The sequence below is a fragment of the Clupea harengus genome, chromosome 21 (assembly GCF_900700415.2).
Source record: "Clupea harengus chromosome 21, Ch_v2.0.2, whole genome shotgun sequence".
Taxonomy (NCBI): domain Eukaryota; kingdom Metazoa; phylum Chordata; class Actinopteri; order Clupeiformes; family Clupeidae; genus Clupea; species Clupea harengus.
Window position 1 is genome coordinate 16,776,631 of NC_045172.1, and position 24,798 is coordinate 16,801,428.

The following is a 24,798-nucleotide window of genomic DNA, read 5'->3' on the forward strand; positions in this document are numbered from 1 at the left end:
TTCCTTCAATTATGTGAAGTTTGCCAGTACCATATGCTGAAAAGCAGCCCCACACCACAATGTTCCCACCTCCAAACTGGTGTTTTTAGGGTGAGGTGCAGTGCCATTTGTCCTCCAAACATGGTGTGTATTATGGCATCCAAAGTTCAATTTTGCGCTCTTCTGACCAGACTATATTCTCCCAGTATTTCACAGGCTAGCCTCAATGTTGTGCAGCAAACTTTAAACAACATGCTTTTTCTTAAGCAATGGCGTCTTGTGTGGGGAGCGGGCACCATGGCGGTTGAGTGCATTACTTTTTGTTTTCTTTTAAACAATTGTACCTGCTAATTCCAGGTCTTTCTGAAGCTCTCCACAAGTGGTCCTTGGCTCTTGGACAACTCTTCTGATAAATGTTTTCACTCCTCCTGCATTTGGAAATATATTTACTGCGAAAAATGGTGACGTGTTCAATACTTATTTTACCTGCTGTATGTAGAAGATTAAAGGTTTCTGGGGGTGTTCTTTTTATGATTCTAGGACAAAAACTCGCAGAAATTTAAAGACATATTGAGAACAAGAACAAAAAACTATTTTCCCACCGGTGGGAAATAGACCTTTAAGGTTAACAGGTTTCTTCCAGTTATGGTTAATGAGGGCCATGTAGCATCATCATTAAAGGATTGTTTTAAAGGAATGGACGTGTTAAGCCCTCCTGTATTGTCTGGAGTTCTGGTGGCATTACTAATAAGAAAACTCATGGTTGGCAGTCATAAGTATGAGATAATAAAAAAAAGTTGTGTCTGCATTTCCACTGGTGTGTCACCCTCAACTTTAAATGCTGGACCTCCGCAGTACAGATTGGATAGCAGCTCTGGCATGTGACTGAACCAGCCATGAGTCACTTCACCTTAAGTCAGACCAGTGAACGTGTAACAGAGCAGGCCGCTTGAAGGATGAGAGTTGACTCCGTTAAAAGGGACATTTTGGTCAGTGCGCAGGCATATACTTCATCCAGCATTCTTGCTGCTAGAGATGACTCTAGTCTTCCTCTGTGCCACCAGTAGGGAGTACCATTCACCCACAGTTGATTGACTGGTGCTCAGCAAGTGCATGGTCCCTTGCCACAAACCCTGTCCATGTTGAGCAGGGTTGAGTTTGTTTTGTTGATGTGTTGTGGTATGTGTGTCTTTGCTCCGAAGGGAGCTAGCTCTTCCCTCGGACATGTGAAACTTGGGAGTGATTGATGGGAATTGCTTGGTAGGAGTGTCAGCAGGGGCTTGTGTTGCAGCAGTCTTTCTTGAAAGTTTATGAAGACATTTCCTAGATACTAAAGACGTGTGTGTGTGTGTGTGTGTGTGTGTGTGTGTGTGTGTGTGTGTGTGTGTGTGTGTGTGTGTGTGTGTGTGTGTGTGTGTGTGTGTGTGTGTGTGTGTGTGTGTGTGTGTGTGTCGCGTCGCGCGCTAGACTTCGTGGTGAGTGTAACAGCTTGTGACAGGGCTGTGGTGCTGAAACTGGACCCCGTCTGGCCCAGCTGAAAACCCCTAATCCACACGCTCTGGGCCGGCGGTTCGTCACGGCTGCGTGTTTATTGAGCGCCGCTGTTCCCTGCAGATGTGCCGCGTGGCCACAGATGTGTGTGACTGCTTTATTTGCCTTTCATTTGCGATCTGGAAATGTTCCCGTGGCACGTTAGTGGTGGTGGGTGTTGGCTAGAGTCAGCTGCAGTGAGAGTGTGTGTGTGTGTACCATTGTTTTTGGGGGTTATTTGGGGGCTTATGAAAGCGACAGAAGTGGACTTTCTGTGATCCACCAGTGTGGCTTGTGTGTACCCCCCAACACCCCCCCCCCCCCCCCCCCCCAGCTACAGCTACTCCCCCAAAACCTCCACAGACATGTCAGTAGGTGTGTTTGACATGGTTGAGTGTACCTGGCAGTGTGTGTGTGTGTGTGTGTGTGTGTGTGTGTGTGTGTGTGTGTGTGTGTGCGTGCGTCCATGACTGTGAGCTTGTGTAGGTCTATGTGTACGAATCAGAATTGTCTTTGTGTGTTTGTATGTGTGACTATAGTATTGTGTTTTGACAGTGTGAGTTTATTTTGTTTGCCTGTGTGACTTAAGACATGAGGTTTGTGCGTCACTGTGCGTGCGTGCGTGCGTGCGTGTGTGTGTGTGTGTGTGTGTGTGCTCGCGCCAGGCGTAGAGGTGGGGAGCAGGGGTGCAGAGATAAGAGGCGTGGTAATGCAGCAGTCGCTGTGGATTAAGATGACAGCCAAATGAAAATGTATGAGCTGAGCTGAGCCCGGCTGAGCGGCTCCTGTGATGGCTGAAGGGGGGGGGGGGCACGGGTGGAGCACGGGTGGAGCAGGACCCCAGGGAGTCATGAGGACATGGGCCTGCAGACTGAACCCCACACAGTGGCCTCCTGACACACACACACACACACACAGACACACACAGACACACTCTCTCATATGCACACACACACACACTCTCTCATATGCACACACACACACACACACACTCTCTCTCATATGCACACACACACACACACACACTCTCTCTCATATGCACACACACACACACACACTCATACTCATATGCACACAAACACTCTCTCATATGCACACACACACACACACACACTCTCTCTCATATGCACACACACACACACACACTCTCTCATATGCACACACACACACACACACACTCTCTCTCATATGCACACACACACACACACACTCATATGCACACAAACACTCTCTCATATGCACACACACACACACACACACTCTCTCTCATATGCACACACACACACACACACACACACACACACACACAGACACACTCTCTCATATGCACACACACAGACACTCTCTCATATGCACACACACACACACACACACTCTCTCTCATATGCACACACACACACACACACACTCTCTCTCATATGCACACACACACACACACACACACACTCATATGCACACAAACACTCTCTCATATGCACACACACACACACACACACTCTCTCTCATATGCACACACACACACACACACTCTCTCATATGCACACACACACACACACACACTCTCTCTCATATGCACACACACACACACACACTCATATGCACACAAACACTCTCTCATATGCACACACACACACACACACACACTCTCTCTCATATGCACACACACACACACACACACACACACACTCTCATATGCACACACACACACACTCTCTCATATGCACACACACAGACACACACTCTCCTATACACTCACGCACATTCTGCCACACCTGCAAGCTGCTACTCATAGCGCATGCACACACACATCTTTAAACACAAACACACCTTTTAAACACCAACACGCATGCCAACTAATGTCAGGCTGTTTGTTGCTTCCCCAAAAATGGGTGTTGGTAAATGTGTGTGTGTGTGTGTGTGTGTGTGTGCTTAATGGGAGCATAACTGTGTTTATGGCGTGTCTGTGTGTGTGTGAAGGCATTCATGTGTATAGTGTGTGTCAGGCAGAAGGTATGCGTAAGAGTGACACACTGACTGTAAGAGAGTGTGTGTGTGTGGGCGCTGGCCTCTAGGTCAGAGCATAGTGATTGGCCCAGCATGGCACTCCGCTCTCTGCAGCAGTTTGGCCTCGGAGCAGGCCTTCCCTCCTTTCAGCAAAAAATCTCTCTCTCTCTCTCTCTTTCTCTTTCTTTTGCGCTCTCTCTCGCTCTCTTTCTCTCTCTCTCTCTCTCTATTCTTCTTAACCTGAGATCCCAGTTGTGAGTAATTGGTCTTTTCTCTCTAGCTGTCATGTCGGGCCATGCAGCTGTCTGTTCCTTTAGTCGCTGTGAGCTACGCTGCCTAGCTGGCTCTTGTGCTGATCACCGGGGGGCTAAGAGCCACGGCTGGTCTTTAAAAGAGTGAGGAGGAAGCGTGGGGATGCTGTTGGCCTCCCGCTTATGCTGTCTTGGAGGAAGCTGCTTTTATGTGTAGTTCTCCATTCAGACTTAAACAGGGGAAAACATCAATCAGACCAGCAGTGAACTTGTGTAAAAAGTGTAATTATTCAATGCGGAAAAATCCTGGCTCCTTAGCTTCAAACAGGTGTGTGTGTGTGCACACACACACACACACACACACACACACACACACACACACACACACACACACACACACACACACACATACTTTCTACCCAGGCACTGGTTCAAAGCACACTTTGTCCTTTGAAGCCCTTAAACTTCAATTTCCATAGCAGTCTGATGGCACTGGAGGGATTTCGGCCCGGCCTGCAAGCATCTCCAAGAATGCTCTTGTAAAGCGGGAATGCCACAGATTCCCATGTGCGTCCTCTGGCTCTGTTTACGAGTCCTGGCTCCGCGGGTAACCACAGGCCCACATGTGAGCTTTGGTCCACCATGCAGACTACAGTCTACAGCTTAGTGTTGTGGTAGACCGGCTCTTCCCGCGCTTATGACGGCCCTTTTTGACCCTCTGGTGGCGGTGCCAGTACATATCTCAAGTTTGATACGAGGTCGGTGCTGTAGGTGCGGTGCCGTGTCCTGGTTCAGCTGCTGGTCCACTTTGGAGCTCTGGTTCAGGTCACTACCGCAGGTTTGCCACCTGTTGTAGCCGGCCCTGTCGCCCTGAACAGATGGGCTATGAAACCCGTTTCCATGGGGAGCCTTATGGAGCCCTGTGGTTTCTGAGGCGACAGTGATCAATATATCTGTCAACACAGGGGCAGGACTGCTGAGAGGAGGCTGTGTGTGTGTGTGTGTGTGTGTGTGTGTGTGTGTGTGTGTGTGTGTGTGTGTGGGTGTGGGTGTGGGTGTGGGTGTGGGTGTGGGTGTGGGTGTGGGTGTGGGTGTGGGTGTGGGTGTGATTAATGTGTATGTGACTGGTCCAAATATCTGTGGCTGAAAAATGTCAACCACCAAGATAAAATGGCAAACACGGATCTGCTGTAGCTGTCAGTCATATTTATTAGAAACAGTATGCATGTATATATGAAGTGAGTACATAGATTTCTCAAGAAGTTTCCACTATAATCACAAATGTATGAAACCGTACATTTAGTAGTGTTGTATTTCTCATGTCCCTAGCATAGCCTACCTTTATTACCTAGACCTAGCATAGCCTACCTTTATTACCTAGGCCTAGCATAGCCACAGTGCATATGAAGGTTTCTCCGTGAGACATGCATTTAAACTAAAGAGAGTGAGCTTGCTCCTTGTTTCTTTCCACTGTAATCACCTGACCTTAACCCCATGCAACATCTGGGGAACATCTGAAAAAGGAAAGCGACTCTAAAATAGTGCTGGAATAATTTCTACAACTCTGACTGACACTAGACACTGGGACGTCTGATTTTGTTTCCATAAAACCAGTGACTAAGATTCAGATCTAGATTCTAGTCAGCCACTTCTTAAAAACAAACTGTACAAGTTGTTGGAAGCATGGGCTTGATGGACTCGGAGAACTCCATTAAAATGAATTGGAATGATGTTGTGATATGTGTCACCGGTAGGCGTCGGCCTTGAGAGCCACACTTCTTCCCTTTACTCAGAGCCGAGGGATCAGACAGCGGATGACTTCCAGCCTCGGTGGCAAACATCCAGACACCCTTCAGCAGATAACTCCAAGCTTGTGGCAATTGGGCTCTGCTAACTAAACAGCTTTTGCACTCTCACACTCGCCAGAGCGCATGAGGTCTAGAGGGCGCATCTCAAATTGGATTCATACTAAAGCCCCCATTAGTTCAAGAGCGTGACGTCATCGGGTGATTGACAGGTCACTTAAAGTTGACAGTGACGCTGGCCCATTGTGGGACATAGTTGTAGTTTTTCATTTTTTTTCTCCTGGTTCAAATATAGCCATGATCAGGCATGTGGAATTGCACTGTTGAACCAGACAAGTGAGCCAAAAAGTGTTTTTGTGTTTTTGCTATTGTGAGTACTCTGTGTTGTGTCTCGTGGACTGTAAGACGATACCTCACCCCTCTGGCTCAACTCTGCCTTTTTTTAAAATTATTATTTCATTTCTTGCATTCCTCGCTTTTCCTCCAAATGCATTTCCCATTTTTCCTAGATGTAACCCAACTCTCCGGGGGATTACTACGTTGCTTGGGATCACCTAATTTGGGCTTTTTTCAGGGGTGGTGAGTGCACTTATTGGGGGGGGTGAAGCGCCATCTCCATGGAAACAGGGTGTGAGATCCAAATCTTTTGGCGCTGTGGAACAAGTTGGGGCAATCAGTCGGGGAGCCTCGTTAGGTTCACGTGCAGTCCAGGGAGGCAGAAACTGGTAGTCTGCTTTATAGGTGAAGTGTTCCATGTCTTCCCCTGTCAGGGAGTGCAGCGTTTGTGTCGACCTTTTGCACGTTCGAAAAATGCTCGCACTTTCATCACCACGTTGTCTTGCTTGAAGTCCCTGGGATCATGAACAGGCAGGAAAAGTGTGGGTGTGTGTAGTCTAACTGGTCATCCAGTATAGCAGTCATAATCACGGTTTTACCACTTTAGTCTCGTGAGTTTTAACACTTAAACACTTAAATGTGTTTTTTGAGCAGTAAACTTAACAGTATGACTACTGTGATCAAACACGTCGATGCTGGTGTTAACATTGAAAATCGGCATTTTATGGGTTGAAAAAGAAAAGCTCAACACTCCATGTACTGTTTAATAACATGGCCAATGTAACTCCATGTACTGTTTTAAGGCCAATGCTGACGTAGATTCGACCGGTTGGTACATATCCGCGTCATGATATATTCTTAGTCTGGTAAACTGTCATCCCCTCCCCTCCCCGCTCCCTCTCTCAGCCCCTTGCCCACACTAGCATTTGATGCAGGGGGGTTGGGCTCAGAGCTGGGGGTAAACTTACACTTTAATCAGCTCATGAAGGGATAGGTTGGCCCTTACTCACTGTGCTGGCACTGACATTAGTAAGCAACTGCACCCCATCCGCTCCCCCCCCATCCCCCTCTTGCCCCTCCCTGGGAGGCAGCATTATTTTTGACCCCGCCACTTTCTCCTCTTCCCCACACACACACACACACACACACACACACACTCTGACACTCTCTCACACACACTCATCCATCCATAATCACCAGCGGTGACAGCCAACACGGTCCCTAATGTGGCCCCCACCACAGCCGTGCTTTGATCAGGCTCTCTTTCATTTCTCCTCCTTATCATCCCTCCATCTGTGAGGCTGTCCCAGCTACACTCGTCTGCCCGGGATCAGAAGCTGATAGCATCTGACGGGTGGTGCCTGTGTGCATGCGTGTGCGTGTGTATTTATGAGCGTAGTACTGTGTGTGCATATGTATGAATTTAGCACATGGAGCTGCTGTGTGTGTGTGTGTGTGTGTGTGTGTGTGTGTGTGTGACCGACAGAGAGAGAGGGTGAGCGAGAGTGAAACAGCTGGTTAAAGATGTGTGTGTGTGTTTGTAAGTCATTTTGTGTGAGACGGCAGGCCTAGTGTGAATGTGTCAGGCAGAGCCAGTGCATTGTGTGTGTGCATGTGTGTGTTCATGAGCGTGTGGGAGAGAGTGCAGGGTGTGTGTGGGATCAGCAGGCTGAGCTGGTGGGTTTATGTGTGAATGGTCACGTCAGCTCGTAAACTGGCTGTGCTCTGCTGGGGCTGTATGGCCTGTGTCTCTTATCACCTTGGGTCCTGTGTGTGTGTGTGTTCAGTGACAACACAGTATAGGGGCCTGAGCCCCAGAAAAAAAGGTTGTTCTAGCATGTGTCGTATAACAGCGCTGAGTCCAGTTTCCCAGCGCTCCTCCTTGCCAGGAGAAACCTGCACGTCGGCTAGACAGAGAGACTGACACAGAGCAGGTGGACACATCCCTCACCCGCCGCACAGCCCGCTACGGCCTTCACAGCATGCCCAAACAACACGATCATCACTCAACATTTCTGCATTGGCAGGGCTGGTTGGTGCTTCCAGCCTCTACATCACGACCATCCCAGCCATGATTGAGCACTTCCTGTGTCTGGGACCTGCTGTGTGGTGAAGGCTCCTTGAGGCACGGGCCAGCGGTGAGGGGCGCGGGCTGAGGTCTGTTGGCTGGCATCTGTGCGAGTTCGGCCTCGCTGTCTAAACACAGTGGGGGTGTGTGGTGGGGTGTGTTGTCAGAGACACGTGTGTGTTTACGCTCTTGGCACGACCTCTGTGACCCCAAAGGTCAGGCTGGTTAAAGCAGCCGCCGGGATGGTGAGGGTGGGAGAACCTGTGGTGGGAGAACAGCTTTTAGGTTCTTTCTCACTCTCTCTTCTCCTTTCTCTTTCTCCTCTCGTCTCTTTCTTTACTGCTATTTTCTTCCCTTCTTCTATTCACTGCGTCCAGCATGTATTTGACCTTACTGCTGTCTTTCTCACCCCAGCTCTTAAAGCAGAATGAGGGAGCAGTATGGGGCGCGTGATGTTTGGGTGGAGCGAGGGAGAATGTAAAGAAAACTGTGTTGTAAGGGCTGGGTGCAGTTCTGCCTGTGTTGAAGTGTCTACATAGCCTATATTGGTGTGTTTGCAGAGTGTGTGAGGATATGTGCATCCAGTGAATTGGAGAATGTCTGTGTGTGGACGTGTGTGTGAGCACTTAGGCCGGCGTTTGAGTGGTCGTCTTTGTTCCTCTGTGACCCAGAGTTGCGCAGAGGTGGCGGGGACCTTTCGACTGTCCCATTTCCCATCATGCCGTCTGCCTGTGATTTAGTGTTCTGTTCCATCCGTCCCCTCTTTGTGTCCTGTATCTACTGTGGGTTTGTTCCTGCCTCACATTGGACTTGGAGGTCCTGGTTTACGCCAAGCGAATTCCAGCCTAGTTTTTCATATTATGTCTGTATATGTACTATTTACTATGGACTATTTTGAGGCTGAATGTGTGTGTATATACATCGGTCTGTGTGTGTTTCCTTTTTATCTCCCTGAAGTCCATTAGAAAAGGCTGTGATAAAAAGTGTGAGCAGTCGATAGGTGTGTGTGTGTGTGTGTGTGGATATACATACATCTGTGTGATGTTAGAGTTATGGTAGGTGTTGGTGCATGTGCATATAGTTTTGTGTGTGTGTGTGTGTGTGTGTGTGTTTGTGTGTGTGCCCTCCATGTCCACCCAGCAGCTGTAATGTGTTAAGCAGATGTTGAGAAGAAAATGTGAATTTCACGGAACCCCACAATGCGCCTGTCATTCTGATCTACTGTTCTCTCTGTTTATAAGTCCTCCTGGGTCAGGACGTACTTAAGCGCTATTTAACATTCGGTGCCTTTAGGCCTTCTTCAGGCCCTAGATGCGGCACCGTCATGTCTGGTGTTTAGGCAGAAGGCATTCAGAGGGATCAGCATCCCTGCATAGCATCCTGATCCTCCACTTCATTTCCAGTGTGTGTGTCTGCTTTTCTTTTCGCAGAAGTCCCAGGCCATTATTCAAGTGTCATTTTTTCCACTCTGTCAGGACTGCTTGGTTCTTGCTCTGTGTCAGTGTTGTCGTAAAGACTCAGAAGTTTGTTGTTTGTTTAAGGGTGAGAGGTGATGCAGAGTTGTGTAGATGGCGTGTAGGGTGGTCTGGTTTAATCTCTGTGTGTGAGTGAGTGATTTTCAAGGCTTTTCCGTAATGTGAGTCTGTTGCTGTTTGTCTTTCTCTCCTTGTAACAATTGATCTTTATACTGTTATTCTGTCATCTGCTGTATCTCTCTCTCTCTCTCTCACTTAATCAACTCCTTTCTTTTTTCTCCCTGGCCTCCAGTACTGTGCGCACATGGGACGTGAACTCTGAGAAGAAACACAAGTCTGTGTTCAAGCCCCGCTCCTACCAGGGCAAGCGAGTCATCCCAACCTGCTGCACCTACAGTAGGGATGGCAAGCTCATCGCCGCAGGCTGCCAAGATGGCACAATCCAGATCTGGGACCGCAACTTAAGCGTAAGTCACCCATCAGTGAGGAGGTTTCCCCCTGCCTCTGTTGGCACATATTGTCTAAACAGCTAGTCAGTGATGGTGAACCCATTGCTAAAAAGTAGTGCTGTCAGTTTAACGCGTTATTAACGGCGTTAACGCAAACCCATTTTAACGGCGTTCATTTTTTTATCGCGAGATTAACGCGATTTCTTTTTTTATTATTATTTTTTTTTTTTTTTTAGATTAACGTCCTTTTTGGCCTCGCAAACTGTGTAGTAGGCTAACGTTACGGTTTGAGTGAATGGTGAGCGCGATACGGCGAAATGGATGATAAAAAGCTTCTGAATGGAAAGTTTACTTTTAAAAGTTGTGTTGTGCAAAAGAAGCGAGCTTCACTGTTGTCTGAAAATGTCAACAGGCAGCTGGCTGAAATCAAAGAAGTAGTAGGCTTACCTTTTTATTGGTAACCTAACTGTTACGGTTCATTGTTTCTGAAATAAGAGGCCTGACTGCTATGTTCCCAGCAAACTTGAAAAAAAGAAAATATTAAGCCATGGTTTAACTGCACTATAGGCTGAGTCCTTGTTTACCTGAAATGTGCACTTTATCATTTTATTTTGTACCGCCCTGTTTGGCAATGTTGGTTTTCAATAAAATAAAACATTTGCTTAAAGCAAGCCAATCCACTTTTCCATGTTGATAAGGGCAGTAAAATAAAAATAAAATGATGGAAAAAATAAATACAATTTAGAATAGCTACAAATTTGCGATTAATCGCGATTAATTTTGAGTTAACTATGACAAAAATGCGATTAATCGCGATTAAATATTTTAATCGTTTGACAGCACTACTAAAAAGTCAAAACATTGTTTTCTCCAGGTCCCTCCCCCATTACACTATCAGGTGGGAAAAGTCTAGAGAAATGAACCAATTAGAGACCAAGCAACTAAATGCATCATATTTTTGGCCTATGGCAGTCATTCCTCTTGATCCCTACTGCTCTGTACTCCGTATACTGTCCCGTTGGTGTATATTCTGAGGTTGGTGGCCAATGCATGCAACCAACATAATCCACCATTGTCACCATTTCATTCCCGACGACAATCAGAATGTGTCCCCTTGCTCTGTCTTTATGGTAAAGATGGGATTGATTTTTTTGTGTTCTCCAGAGGTATGAGGTATGGGGTCCGGAGAAGTAAGGGTCACGGCAAAGACAATTAAGAAGAATGTGCCTATCCCATTCATGTATGGGGTCAGGTGCAGGCGACAATGACTAGCACAAAGGAAGGAGAATACCTGCACACTTAGTGCTAAACTCAAAAGTATTCAAACCTTAGACCAATGAGCGAGACGGCCCAGTGGTTGAAATGAATGCTCTACGTTGGGAGTGTTGTATTGAGTGAGGATAGGGTCAAACGCAGCATGTAGAAACACAAGGTCCAGCAAAGATTGACCAGCCAAGATAGGTCAAGGTTCAAGAGGTCACTGACACTAACCAGGTCAGGGCTGTGTCGAGGATGGGAAAGGGGTGTTTATAACTTCGATGTAAATAAACTCTCAGGGTTCTTCTCTGTATAATATCAGGCCAGGGTCAGGGTGCCCTTAGGGATGGAATTCTTCAGATTTTGGTGGCCCCAAAATGAATTAGACTCGCCCCAATAGGTCTGCTCTTCTTCCTCTGCTCTTCTCAGGGCTGCCGCTGGCCATTTGGGTGCCTTAACCAGAATTATTATTTATTATTAATTAATAATAATATTATTAATTCATTATTATTATTATTGTTATAGTTATAAATGTGAATCTGTTAACAAGAGATTTGGTAAACCACACACTCACAAACTTAAATGCTGGCCAGCGTTAGCCTTTTGCCCCATAGACTAGGCTTGTGACATGAAATCTAGCCTGTAAGATGGTTAAACTTAGACGTTTTTTGTGTGCTTGGTGTGCATGCATTGTATAGGCTAAAGTTCCAGTATTTTAAGAATTAACATGTAAGAGCGTCATCCCGCAGTTTTGTTTTCTCATCTACTCCTGACTCTGGTTGCCTTTCCACCATGTCTTTTGTAAACTGTTGCCTATAGCCTTCATATCATGGTGTGGGGTATATTTTATGTGTGAGAACACAAGTTTGTCTTTTCATGTGCGTAAAACAGTGTTGATCTCCGCTTTTCTGGTGCACTATTTTGCATGGAACGCTGGTGTGGCAGAGAACTCTGGCATCAAACACAACCCGACTAGTACTTTTCTGATTAACATATACGTATCAGTGTTTCCCCTAGGTTTACAGCTTTGGGGGGGGGGGGCGCCGCCGCACAGTGCGCGGCGCGGCCACCGACACAAACGCTTAAAGGAATCATGGTGTTCATGTGTTTCTTTTAATGACAGCAGTCAATATAACAACTGAACAATTATTTTAACTGTACATTGAACTAAACTTTGGAACATGTCTTTTTATGACAATTATCCCCAAAGTGTGCAGCTTTTGTCACTGCAGTTTACCTTTTTGGCCTTCTGGAAGAAAATGTTTTGAGATATTTGCGGCCTAAAATTCCTGATTTCGCAGGAGCTTTTCCAAAAAGTTGCGATGAAAGTTTTTATTTTTAGGTGTTTTTTGCAATGAAATTGCCGAAAACAAGTGAAAGTTGGGATAAAAAGTTGCAAATTGTCCTCTTTGTAATTATAATTGAGTTATTTGTTGAAAAATAACTGATTAATAAACAAACATTAATTCATCAAGAACAAAACGATTGAGAAATGGTCCTCTTAATAACCTCACCAATATGCCAAACAAAAGATTACCAGGACTACAAAAATTTAGCAGAATAGGCTTTACTTATCCACAACGAAGTGCACATGTTGGCATTACAAAAGGACCATCAGTAAGACTGAATAAAATGTTATGAATGTCTCAGCCTTCATATGACGAAAAAAAAACAGCCTGTGTCACTATGATCTGTCTCGTCATCTAACGTCCTGCCTGTGTTTCTGCCGTTCTCATTCTATGCTTATCAATCTGTTTTGATATCCTTGTTTATTTATTTTATCCGTATAGGTGTTAATGTTCAATTTCATATATTAATTTAAAGTCGTCCAATTTAAAGTCATCCATTCTTCAACACTAGCTGCTACCTTATCTTCAAACAGAAAGTAACGTTAAATCTCCATGGCAACAGCTCTTGAGGGTTTGGGAAATAATCGTATTGCTTCCTTCATTATTCACAGCAAAATAAATAATGTTCATTACATTTCATAGATTTATTACCAGACTATGTAAAAAGGGCCACGCACAACTCGCGGAAAATGATAAAAAATGGAAGCCAGATCTATTTCTGAATTTTCGGTGCGGACATGGGCGTACGTTCTGTTTCCACGTCTGTTGTAGCCATTCTCATTAGGCCTCATTGTCGACCCTACCTAGGAAAAGATCTCCGCCATGAACGCCTGGAAATGTGTTTTTTAAAGCTTAAAAGTGTCCGTAGCTGTGCACTGATTCTTAAAAACCAATTCTGTCCGCTGGTGGGAGCGTGCTCACCTGTGTGTGCGCGCACGTGTCTGTGTGTGTGCGCATCGTGGCGGAACTCCGCCATGCGTGATACAGAGAGCAGAGAATTGTAAACGCGCGACCATGTAGAGACAGAAATTACATGCCGTCGTGTAAATAAGATAAATAACATAAGGCTATTTATTTTGTTTAATAAAATAACAAGCTATAGACCTGTTCTATAGGAAAGCTAATCTTAAATGACTTCGGTTGTGATCTGGCGCTTTATAGAAAATAAAATTGAACAAAATGAACTTGACCTTCCAGGGGGGGCGGGGGGTGCCGTTGGGGGGGTGGGGCGCCCCCCTAATATAATGGTAGGGGAAACACTGCGTATCCTACAACAAACCATCAAACCATGTTAAGTGTATTGCGCTCTGCGAGTTTGACACAGATGGTGTTTGCCACAGTGTCGCAGAAGCAGTGACTTCTGACAAATATATATTTTGTATTTATGTCTTTTAACCTTCCCACCCTAATCTTCCAATTCCCAAAACGGTCACTAAAACAACAATGAGCAGTACACACACACACACACACACACACACACACACAGAGTGAGGAAAGAAAAGAATACACAGTGTGGGAAAGGGGAGTGTTAATTGTGACAGAAATAAGCTACAAAATAAACATGCCAAAACAAACAGAGTATATCAATATATTATATCAAGAAGACCGAAGAAGGGCAGAATATGAATTTTCAAGGAAAGATGGATGTTTTACACGTCTTGAAGTGTTACATCTTCTCCGAACTCAGGAGTAACACTAACACAGGATCAAGAAGTCTCTTGGCTGCTGTTGGTGAACTGGCTTACATCCAGTGTAGTAAAATTAATTCACAGCCCATTAGATATGCTAATGCAATACTATCAACGGGTCTGCTGGGGCAGTCTGTATCCCCACCAAGGTTGCCAAATATGGCAACCTCAGCAAACTGCTTTATGACCACATTAAACACATCAGATAACTACACTGTTACTTTGCTACGTATCCGATAAAAGACTAAATATAGATACGATCAGAATGCACGTCTTTTTTTTCCCAGTTTCTAGTCTGTTTTGAAACGATTCAAAGTTCAGATGATGATCGTGGATGGGCCTGTTCCTGGCACTGAACCTCTGAAGTTTGAAGTCCTAGATGTAGATAACAGACTGGATTGCCTCTCCTGGAATTGTATTTGTTTCAGTGTTTTTATGTCTCGGAGGAACGGTGTAGTCTCTTGACCAGCCGTAAGGAACCGCTTATGATGTGACAACGTTGTCTCGTGTAGTGATTGAGTGGCTAGAGCAAGCTAAATGGAAAGTCTAATTACCTTTCCTTTCTACTTTTTCCATTATTAGTTCATCTGAGTAATTAAGTAATCAAAGGCAACGTTCCTTTCTCCTGATTCAGTGTTTGAATTGGGTTGTGTGTGTTGGCTCTTCAGCTGAAGTTGAAGGAATTGTTTGTCTGTGTGTGGTAGAACTGTATTTCTCAGAAGGGGAAGGGTGTGTAGTGGAGGTTCAAGAAATGGTAACCACCACAGTGAAAACCGGCATAATGCCCCGAAAATGAAAATTGAGATATTTAATCCAGCCGATTCGCCAGATTCAAAAGGGTGTTTATCTTGGAAAAAAATATTTTGTCGGTCACCACCACCACCAGCCAATTCCCATTTAAAAGTCCATAGCAAAGAAACATGTAGAATTGTCCAAATAGAGCCAAATCTGGTTCATAGAGAGAGCTAGCATACTTTTTGAGAAAACATTCAGTTTATTGGATAAAATGTCTCATTTTCATATTATTTAAGCCCTGACTGTCAATATGTGCGCTTCAAATGCAGGAACAGTATGAACAACACTTAGCCATCATTGCACTTAGCTTGAATCACGGGGCAACTAATACAGTTCTCACCACCACGGAAACTGCTCTAAACCAGTTTTCTTCCTTGGCTACTTCAACTTGAATACATCAAATGGATTAAATGTTTTATTAGATTAAAACGTAATTTATTCTTGTTTCGACATGAATATTCAATGAATATAAACTGCATTTAATTGGCTTTGTACCCTTACACAATGACAAAGTTTAATCTAATGTAATCCAATCTAATCAAAATGTATCTAATCTAAAGTAAGGCGGTGCCTTGTCCTAAGAATTTCAGTGCCCAGTCTGACCCTGTGTCATTCTGTGCATCTGACAATAAAATACTTGACTTGACTGATGTGCTCTTAGCATTATGTGCAGTTGTTCTGGAGAACTCTTTAGGACCTTGCCAGTTATTGAATTCAGTGTGCCTGGAAGTTTGGTGCAGTATATGTGAAAGCATCATGGTTGAGGTAGGCTACTAATCTTGTCAAATCTCTGAGTACTCTTGAGAACCGTATTTGCTGCTGAATCTTTTGTTGTGCTCTCCAAGTTTCCTGCTAAGATGGACAGCTCTCTTCATGGGTGTTTTATTGCAGACCCCTCTCTTTGCCCTCTTTGGAACAGCATAGACCAATACTATGTTGTCCAGTTTGCTTTAGAATTCCGGAGAACCTCACTGCAGAACTCAGAAGAACGTCTCCGAGTTCTCCTGGCAGGTTCTCTGTAATCTCTTGGTCTGTGAGCTCTCCTCCCCTGTGCCCGGGCTCTGCTCTTTGTCCGAGTGCCAGCAGGAAATTGCCAGGTGACGCGTTTCAGTGGAGGGGGATCACTGGGGAGGCGGAGTGGCTTTGGCACACTCCATTCCTCAGCCCCAGCTGTCACCCGCTGGCCTGACACTAACCCCTTCCCTCCTTTATTCTGCTCACACTCCGCACTTTACAGGATGGTAACGACTTGGGTGCTCTGGGTAGGGTAAGGGGAAAGGGGAAAAAAACCCGGCTCAGAGCAAATTTTCTCAGGGTTGAGTAGGTGTCCCGACTACAGCCCATCATGCTGAATTAATTTCCACGCCATTAACGTCCGTTCTCAGCGCTTTCGCAAGGTGTTCGAGGTCTCTCTGGCTGTCGGTTGTACTCAGTCCCTCTTCTTCTGAAATCCCTCTGTCTCAGCCGGCTAACTTGAGTTATGCAATGCCTACGCAGGCGTCTGTGGCAAATCATCTCTATCAAACCAGCACACAGGAGGTAGAGCCACACATTCATTGGGCTGGCATGTAAAACCTGCATGAGAATCAGTCCAACGTTAATCCACATGTCAGGAGGGATTATTGTCATTAAGAGACGGGTTAGACTTCGACGGCAACTTTAATTGGTAGCAGGAATGAAACGAGTTAATGCAGAGCATATGGCCTCTCTCTCATTCAGTTTCTCTCTTTCTGTCAATCCCTTATTTTTTTCTTCTCTTTTCATTTGTTGCACTCTCTGCTATGTCTGGATTCTCCTGGGATGATTCTGATTAATCTCATAAGGGTAAGATCAGAGATCTAAACTATTCCCATTCCTCATATCCGCCAAGTCTGGTTCAGCAGCTGACTCAAACCCCTCGTTTGCTCTGCTGATGCGCTTTGATGAAGTGGAGTTTAACAGTTTGCTCCATGGAAGTGTTTGGAACCTTAAAATGTCATTAAGCCTCTGATCAGACACCGGAATCTTTTTTTTCCTCTCCAAAATACCAGCCGTGACGAGACACTTAAGGGTCTGCTTTTCCTGCGCTCCCTTGCTTATATTCCAGTCATACAGCACTGTCTGCTCTGGCCCTGGCCTGTTTGAGATTGGCACGAGAGGAACAAGCACTTTAAATGATGTAAGTCACTCCTAGTGCATCCTCACCTTTTTGGACCGGCGTTCCCTCCTCGCGGGTGTATTTGTCTAAACGCAGCCTCAAAGGCTGAGCTCTTACACTGTGCAGAGCTGCGAGCCGTAAGACTGGGCCGTAACTTATCTCCGTTTAGATTGCCGAACGCCGTCCCCAGGTGTCCTACATACCTCAGCCGATGGCTCTCTTCCAGCACTATATGGACAGAGGAGCAGAGAAAGGGTCACAAGTTTAAAATGCAGCACTTGGAGGGGGTGTTGCAGGGGCTTTTGTCCCAGGTCTGTTCAAGAAAAGTCCTCCAGGCTTTGTGCGAACATGTGAAAGCCTTTTGCTTCTCGGGGTGCAATCTTGCATTGTTCAAGAGGATTGACAAAGATGCATGGACGACAAGTGCTCTCTACCAGCATCTGGTGATGGCAGGCATTCAAGGGAATGAAATGTCGACGCAGCAGCCCGTGTTCGAGTCCATTCCAGACAAGATGGGAGCATTGCTTAGTATGCAATAAGCAAGAGATTGAATGCAACTGCATCATTTATTTGGGGAACTCATTGTGGCGGCACCCCTGTTTTATCCCATCACCACCATCCCAGCTTAGTCCTAGCCCCCTCTCCATCAGAGCAGCCAGCTTGGGCAGATTGTACTGTAATTTATTACTGCTTGTTCGCTCAGACTAAATATTTAACCAGCATTCCTCAGCAGCTAATAATAACAGGCTGCCCTTGTGGGGGGTTTGGGTTGATGGGGATGGTGAAGACTATGCTCCCTCACTTAACCCACCCCTCCCCCGTGCACCCTCCAGACGGTTCCAGGTCACAGAGCTCTCTCCTGCCCCCTGCACTGGCCTCTGACAGGTGTCAAGGAGAGTCACCAGGGAGTCCAGCAGGTTTGGTTTGTTCTGCCCCCCCCCGTTGTCTCGTTTTCTCGTAATCGGCTATAAATCTGGCAATGGTGAATGCTGAATAAAACAATCCTTTACATGCACACTGATCCAATAAGTGGGATTTGGGAGGATTGGACCCAGGCAGGCGGTTGCCTCAGAAACAACCACACAAGATGATATCAGCCTTCACCGCTAGAAAGAAGCCATGAGACTCAAAAGTGGCAGGAAAAAAAAATCTTCGCCTTTTATTGTACTCGTAAAATCAGAAACCTGTTTTGCCCAACATGGTGTAATTGATACACGGCATTGTGCTAAGAAGCAGTGAGACATTTAAGTAGCTCACATCTACTATGACCATCATTCATTTTCTCAGAAGCAGAAAATGTGGACAGACAGAAGCAATCTGCTGACTGACCTCCATCTTGGACTTGAAGAGTCTTGGACTGAAACGTAATTGGGAAGGACAGGCTTCGCCCTTGAAGAACGTTAGACAGCACTGATTGGGTCCTTTGATGGACCTCGGCAAGACCCTTTGGGGGCATGGTTTGGGAGCTTTGGCTCTTTGGGGGCAAGGATTGCATGCATGTTCTTGGAACGTTCATTCCACCAGAATTCCATCACTACCCATGCCTCTTTGGTTGCCAGGTGATGAGTCTTCACCCATGACGTTTTCCCTGCAGTTCTGATTACCTCAGCTCTGGAACATTACAGCAATGTAACGGCATCTCATTTTCAATCTCCGCAATACACATCAAAGCCCACAGTATTACAGACACTCTCACTTACTTGGAATCAAGCCTGTCTGAGATTGTAAGGTAGATCCAGATTAACCTGCATCTATCTGTATTTAGTGGTCATAAATAGTCATACGGTTTCTCCTGAGAGCAGTCCTAGCTTCCATATTTTATTTATAGATCCCTGCAAGCTCTGATGGTCACAGAGGTGAAAGAAATCAGCCCGTTCCCAGCGCTCATTCATAAAGTGCTTTGCTTTGGTGCGCTTCCCCTGTTAATCTTCTCTTCCTGCTCAGTACCCCCAGCATGAAACCTAACCCGGGAGCCGCTGCCGGGCAGACACAGACACGCACACTCTCTCTCTCAGCCCTCTAGTGTCTGTCTTCTGTGCCCGTTCATCTTCCAGGGTCATCACCAGAGAGTTTGCACATTTGCAGCTCGGACAGGGTGCAGGGAAACTCGTTGGAGGAGTGGGCTTGGCTCGGGCTGTCTCGGGATCAGTTACATCCTCGGAAGAGGCCAGCGAAGATCTTATCCAAGCACAACTGTTCCTAACTATGTTAACCCAGTAGCATTACATAAATATAGTACAGGCACACACACACACACACACACACACACACACACACACACACACACACACAGCTTTGTGATGACCTCTCTGAAGGCGAACCTTCCAAGTCAGTTCTGAACTCGTGCTGGTTCAGAGGATCAAATGGCCAGATCCCTCAACAGCTGCTCTTATCCTTCATTGGAAATCACTTTGTGTGTATGTGTGTCAGACTGTATGTGTGTGTGTATGTGAAGGTTGGTCTTCATGGGTTAAAGCAGTTAATGGATGATGCATGAATGTAGTCCTTTCACCCCCATGTCATAGTGTGTGTGTGTGTGTGTGAATGTGTTTGTGTGTGTGTGTGTGTGTGTGTGTGTGTGTGACCAGACAATAATGTCAGTTATGTCAGCGTTTTCATTGAAGCATTTTCATTCATTAACTTGACTGTATAAAACATTCATGAGTGTTGCATTATGAACAGTGCATTAGCTTGTATGGGTTTGTGAATATGAATAGCTGTAAGAGAACAAAAGCAAATATAGCTGCAGGCAGCAATGGCGGGTTCCTCCAAAGATTGCGAACCAGGGAAAAATGTATATTCTGCACAATTTGTCACTGTATAGAAAAATCCATGCTGCAGACTTACCAATGGGATATTCAATTTGAAATGCAATACTGTCAAGATCCACAAGGGCCTTGGCTTCAAGCTAAGGAGGGAGCGGGGCCTTGGTCAGGCCACAATGTCATGAAATGGTGTGTGTGCGTCTTGCCAAGTGTTTGGTGTGTCAGGTGAAAGCTTGTGTCTGTGAGAACTGGGGCAAGCCGCGCGGGGAGCGAAGGAGGAGAGAGGGAGAGATTACATTGGAACTTGTGGTAGCAATTAGCCAAGCATGCATGTTTCAAATATTAACCAAAAATCTACTTTTCATCTTACAGTCAACTTTTTTTCAGATTTGTGTACTAAACATTCTCAAGTGTCTTCATATGAAATTGTGATTGAATCAGAGTATCACTTTTTGAATGAAAAATGTGTAAAGCATTGTTTTAGCGTTAGCGATTAATGCTATTTGCTTTATATCAATCATTTTTGAAGATATGAAGTTGCCTTTGCACATGGGGACATGTTGTAGTGTCTTCCACGTGCATACCAAGTTTGGTGTTGATATCTGAAAGATTTGCTGAGCTATAACTTCACTTCCTGTTTGATGGCTTTTCTGCTGAAATTCAGTGGCTGTACCGGACAAACGGTTGTGAGGATCAAAATTCTGTTGGATAAATGTTGTGAGGCTTGGTCTGAAGATCATCTCTGGTGATTTTGAAGAAGATTTGACAAAAATTGTAGGAGTGGAGGCCTTTCAAAGGTTTTTGATAAAACCGGAAATTGCGGAAAATCTATATAACCGGAAATTGACGCCATATGGTGTGTTGAATTCGTCTTGATCCAAGGAATCCAATGGTACCTCATTTTTGAAAATCAGTCAAACGGTTCAAAAGTTACAGTGTTAACAAAAGTCCAACTTTGACCTGTTGGTGGCGCTAGTGTGGTCTAGTGGGAGACATGAAACTTGGTGTGAGTGGAGAATTGACTGTCCTTAATGAGTGTGCCAAATTTCAGAAAAAGTTACCATACGGTTCTAGGGGCTGCCATTGACTTCAATGGCACAAGAATAATAATAATAATAATACCTACAATAACAATAGGTTTCCTCCTGACGGAGGAACCCTAAATACAGTGTGTGTGTGTGTGTGTGTGTGCGCACACGTGCATGTCCGCTGACACCATGCTGTGTCTGTCATAGTATTTCCCTCTTCATGCTCTCCTTCCCCCTCACACACGATCCCATGTCTTCATACTGCTTCCCAATCCATCAACCTGTGGCTCCCCGCCTTAAACCCAGAGGCCGTAAGTGGCAGCCTATTTCTCCCCCGAGGAGAAGCGAAGACTCTCGTCTCATGGCTTGAATGTTCTCCCCCAGCCTTGGAGGCTTGAGCAGTGTCCCAAGGGTGAGGTCATAAATACGTGACACGTTGGTCTTCTCAAGGCTCTGGGGCTCTCCTTCAAACATCTCAGCAGGTCCAGCAACCCAGCAGAGCCACTGATTCTGTCCTCAGAAGCCCGTGGGCACAGTTCAGATATAGTATTTTTTTCTTCTTTTTCTCCACCTGCACTTTTCGCCTCGCCTCACCGGGCTGTGCTGAGCTAATTTGCATTTCCATTACAAGTTGAGCGGCACCAAGCTGTGCTCTGAACGGCACCATGCTGTGCAGCGCCGCACTCATTCTGGACCCTCTCCTGAGCAGGGCCAAACTGCGCCGGGTCTGCCTCCAGACGCTGCACCAAATGACGTCGAAGATACTATCTCTTTTGTGATTGCCTCAGCCATCATTTAGCTTTTGCTATAGACGGTCTGTATTTTTGTATATCAAGACACGTATGGAGCAGATACGGTTAAAAAGTTCAAACTTTCCAGATTAAATAGTAACAATCTCAAAAATAGTGAACGATACATTTCATGGTTAAATAACATTGTTATCTCAAGCTAGCCCACATAGAGTTAGAAATAGTTAACATGTTCGCAATGATTCAGGCTTAGAAATAACATAATCAAGTTTTAACCAAGCAACCTCCGTTATCTTTGATTAAAGAAAGAAATACGAGCCTGGACACTTAACAGGTTGTTTTCTTAATCAAATGTTGCATACATACCTTATACATGTATGGCAACTGGAGTGTAAATGTTACGCTTTGCGTTATGGAAGGGCGATTTGGTGGTGAGGTTTTAGATTTCGTCTTGAGCCGTTTCATATTAGTTTAATTTATTACTTTGAAACACCTGTTGCATGATGGAGTTTTTATGCTCTGGATGAAACCACTTTATACGAGCTGGAATGATCAATCTAATGCCAACCGCAGACAAAAACTGTCACTAGACACGCATAAGACAACATCTCACGGTAACAATTATACTCTCTTCTTTTGTGTGACTGCGATTGAAATTCCATCCGCTTAGCAGCGGAGGTCCTCCGCAATCAGAGTGGAGGTTGCAGCGATCCCTGTTGGGATGTTGGCGATGACCGGTGGAGCAGGGTGGGGTGGAGGAGGGCCCAGGGGCTGCGAGTCATGGCTCACCTGCAGTGATAGACCTCTCTCTTCCAGCTTTCTCTCCACTGTAATGTTCTCAGTTTTCTTCTCCCCTCTTTTTGTCACATTTCTCACCACTCTTTCCCTGCCTGTCTGTGTGTTCGCTCTTTCCCTGCCTGTCTGTGTGTTCGCTCTTTCCCTGCCTGTCTGTGTGTTCGCTCTTTCCCTGCCTGTCTGTGTGTTCGCTCTTTCCCTGCCTGTCTGTGTGTTCGCTCTTTCCCTGCCTGTCTGTGTGTTCGCTCTTTCCCTGCCTGTCTGTGTGTTCGCTCTTTCCCTGCCTGTCTGTGTGTTCGCTCTCAGTCTGTTTCTCCCTCCTGTGTGGATGGTAAGAGGTGTATGAAGGGGGATGGAAATGTCGTGTCAACAGTAATCAGATCTTTCCCTGCTACTCAGCGAGACTCCTCAGCGAGGCATACCTCATTTCTTTGTCTTGGGTTGGAGGTGTAATGGTGGATCTGGAAATGACCGGTCATTGCAAGGGCACCTCGTATGTCAAACACTTCAGGTTTCACGTGCGTTTAGACACATTTAGAGTTCCACTTCAATAGTAAAAATGACTTCACGAGTTTTGGTTAGCCGACCATGAAACGGTAAAGCTTTGTGTGTAAAAGCAGCAGTTAATAGTTGTTTATATTAGCGCGCTAACTACCTTGCAACCTTGCAAACAGCAACAACAACAGAATTTGCACTGATAAAAGCTTATTTGCATGTTAACTGGTGGTTTTTGGCAAGATGATTGGCAATGTGCTGCTGTGAAAGCTTTTCTCACATTTTCGCCGGGTGTCGGTCCCAGGCCACAGGGACCACCAGAACTACATAGTTCATTACCTGCTATTAGTGTCTTTCACATGACCATATGCCATCATCAAATTAATGCAGAATGTGTTCAGGGAACTACTAATAGAATAGTTCTTGGGTACCTACCTGACTCATTGCCTAATGGAAAAATACCTACTGTAAGAATAGCGTACGACCATAAAGTGCAGTTGATGCTACTCTAATCCAAGGCCTAATTCATTTTATAAACTCAACTGAATGCAACTAAGATTTATGTATTTATTTTGTACAATGTGTGCTTAATAACATGCCTGGACTTTATTGAGTATGTTAAGGTGAAGTTAAGTACAAATGGAGGCTTTGGATACATTCCAGGTTAAAATACAGTTAAATAATGTTTTGTTTTTGAATTTCTAATACTACTTTCCAAATATCAAAACGCCAATAAGTGGTTTTGTCAATTTTTCAAGTGCTTGAACATCTAGACTCAACTTAATCCCACATATCATTTGGATAACATATCAAAAGGATTACAGATGTTTAAAATATTTCAAACGCTGTGTCCACTTAAGGATATACCATATCAAACAAAAAAGGGGAAAAAAAACCTTGAATCCTGAAGCAATTTGTATCCGGCCACACACTGAAGTCCAGGATTTGGAAACTCTTTGGAAATCTGGCTTGCTGTGAACACAAAGCACTGAACAGAAAGCATCACACAGACAATGCAGGTGCTTAGAATCCAACAGCACCTGAATACTCCCCAATTCTCTGCACTGCTTGAATTTTCACTTATTTACTTAATTACTTTCACCCTGTCAGCTGAAACATTACAACTAATTTATTAAACATCACGAGGGAGCAGCGAAAACAACTGTGCAAATTCTTTCACTCATTCGCACGGTTTTGCCAGCGCTTTTGTTCTGGCACCTGTTAAACGTTGTACAAACGTTCAATCAACCCCCCACCCCCCTTCCCGCAGCTAGTTTCTGCCTAGTCGGAGCCATAGAGAAGAGAACTCAGGCAGATGACTCTCTCAGGTCCTCCCAGCATGCATCAGCAGGGTCCCATTAGTGACCCAGGGTGTGGAGCCGCACTGATAAAGAGAGAGAGGGACGCAGAGGATGAGAGTGATGCACTTAAGAGAGGTGAAGAGGAGCAGTTATGCAAAGAGCCAAACACGTCGAAGAGGGCACACCGAAATAGCAGCGGAGTGGAGGAAAGGAGAGGAGAGGGTTTGAGGGGGCGAGAGGAAGAGGAAGAGAGGAAGAACGATGGAGGAGAGCAGAGAATGAGGGAAGAGATGGGGGGGGGGGGGGTGAAATGATGGAAGGGATAGATGAAAGGGAGGAAAAAATAGAGAGTGTAATCTTGTGACTCAAGGTGTGTGTGTGTGTGTGTGTGTCGGCCTTATCTGGCCACCACAGGGAAATAACTGCTCTCCCCTGCTGTGGCAGGAAGTGCTGACAGACTCAGTACCTCACAACCCTGTCACACTCACATAACTCGTACTCTCGCCCTCACAAGCACACAAACACATACACTCTCTGTTTTA

General features: G+C 45.4%; 1 protein-coding gene across 1 annotated transcript in view; it reads left to right on the forward strand.

Annotated features, from left to right (window-relative positions):
• Nucleotides 1-24,798, forward strand: part of LOC105911920 (WD repeat-containing protein 70) — a 66,195-nt gene that overhangs the window by 10,787 nt on the left and 30,610 nt on the right. Inside the window, exon 10 of the mRNA XM_031558343.2 lies at nt 9,741-9,915. Within this exon, the coding sequence (XP_031414203.1) occupies nt 9,741-9,915 (175 nt within the window). The remainder of the gene's footprint in view (nt 1-9,740; nt 9,916-24,798) is intronic.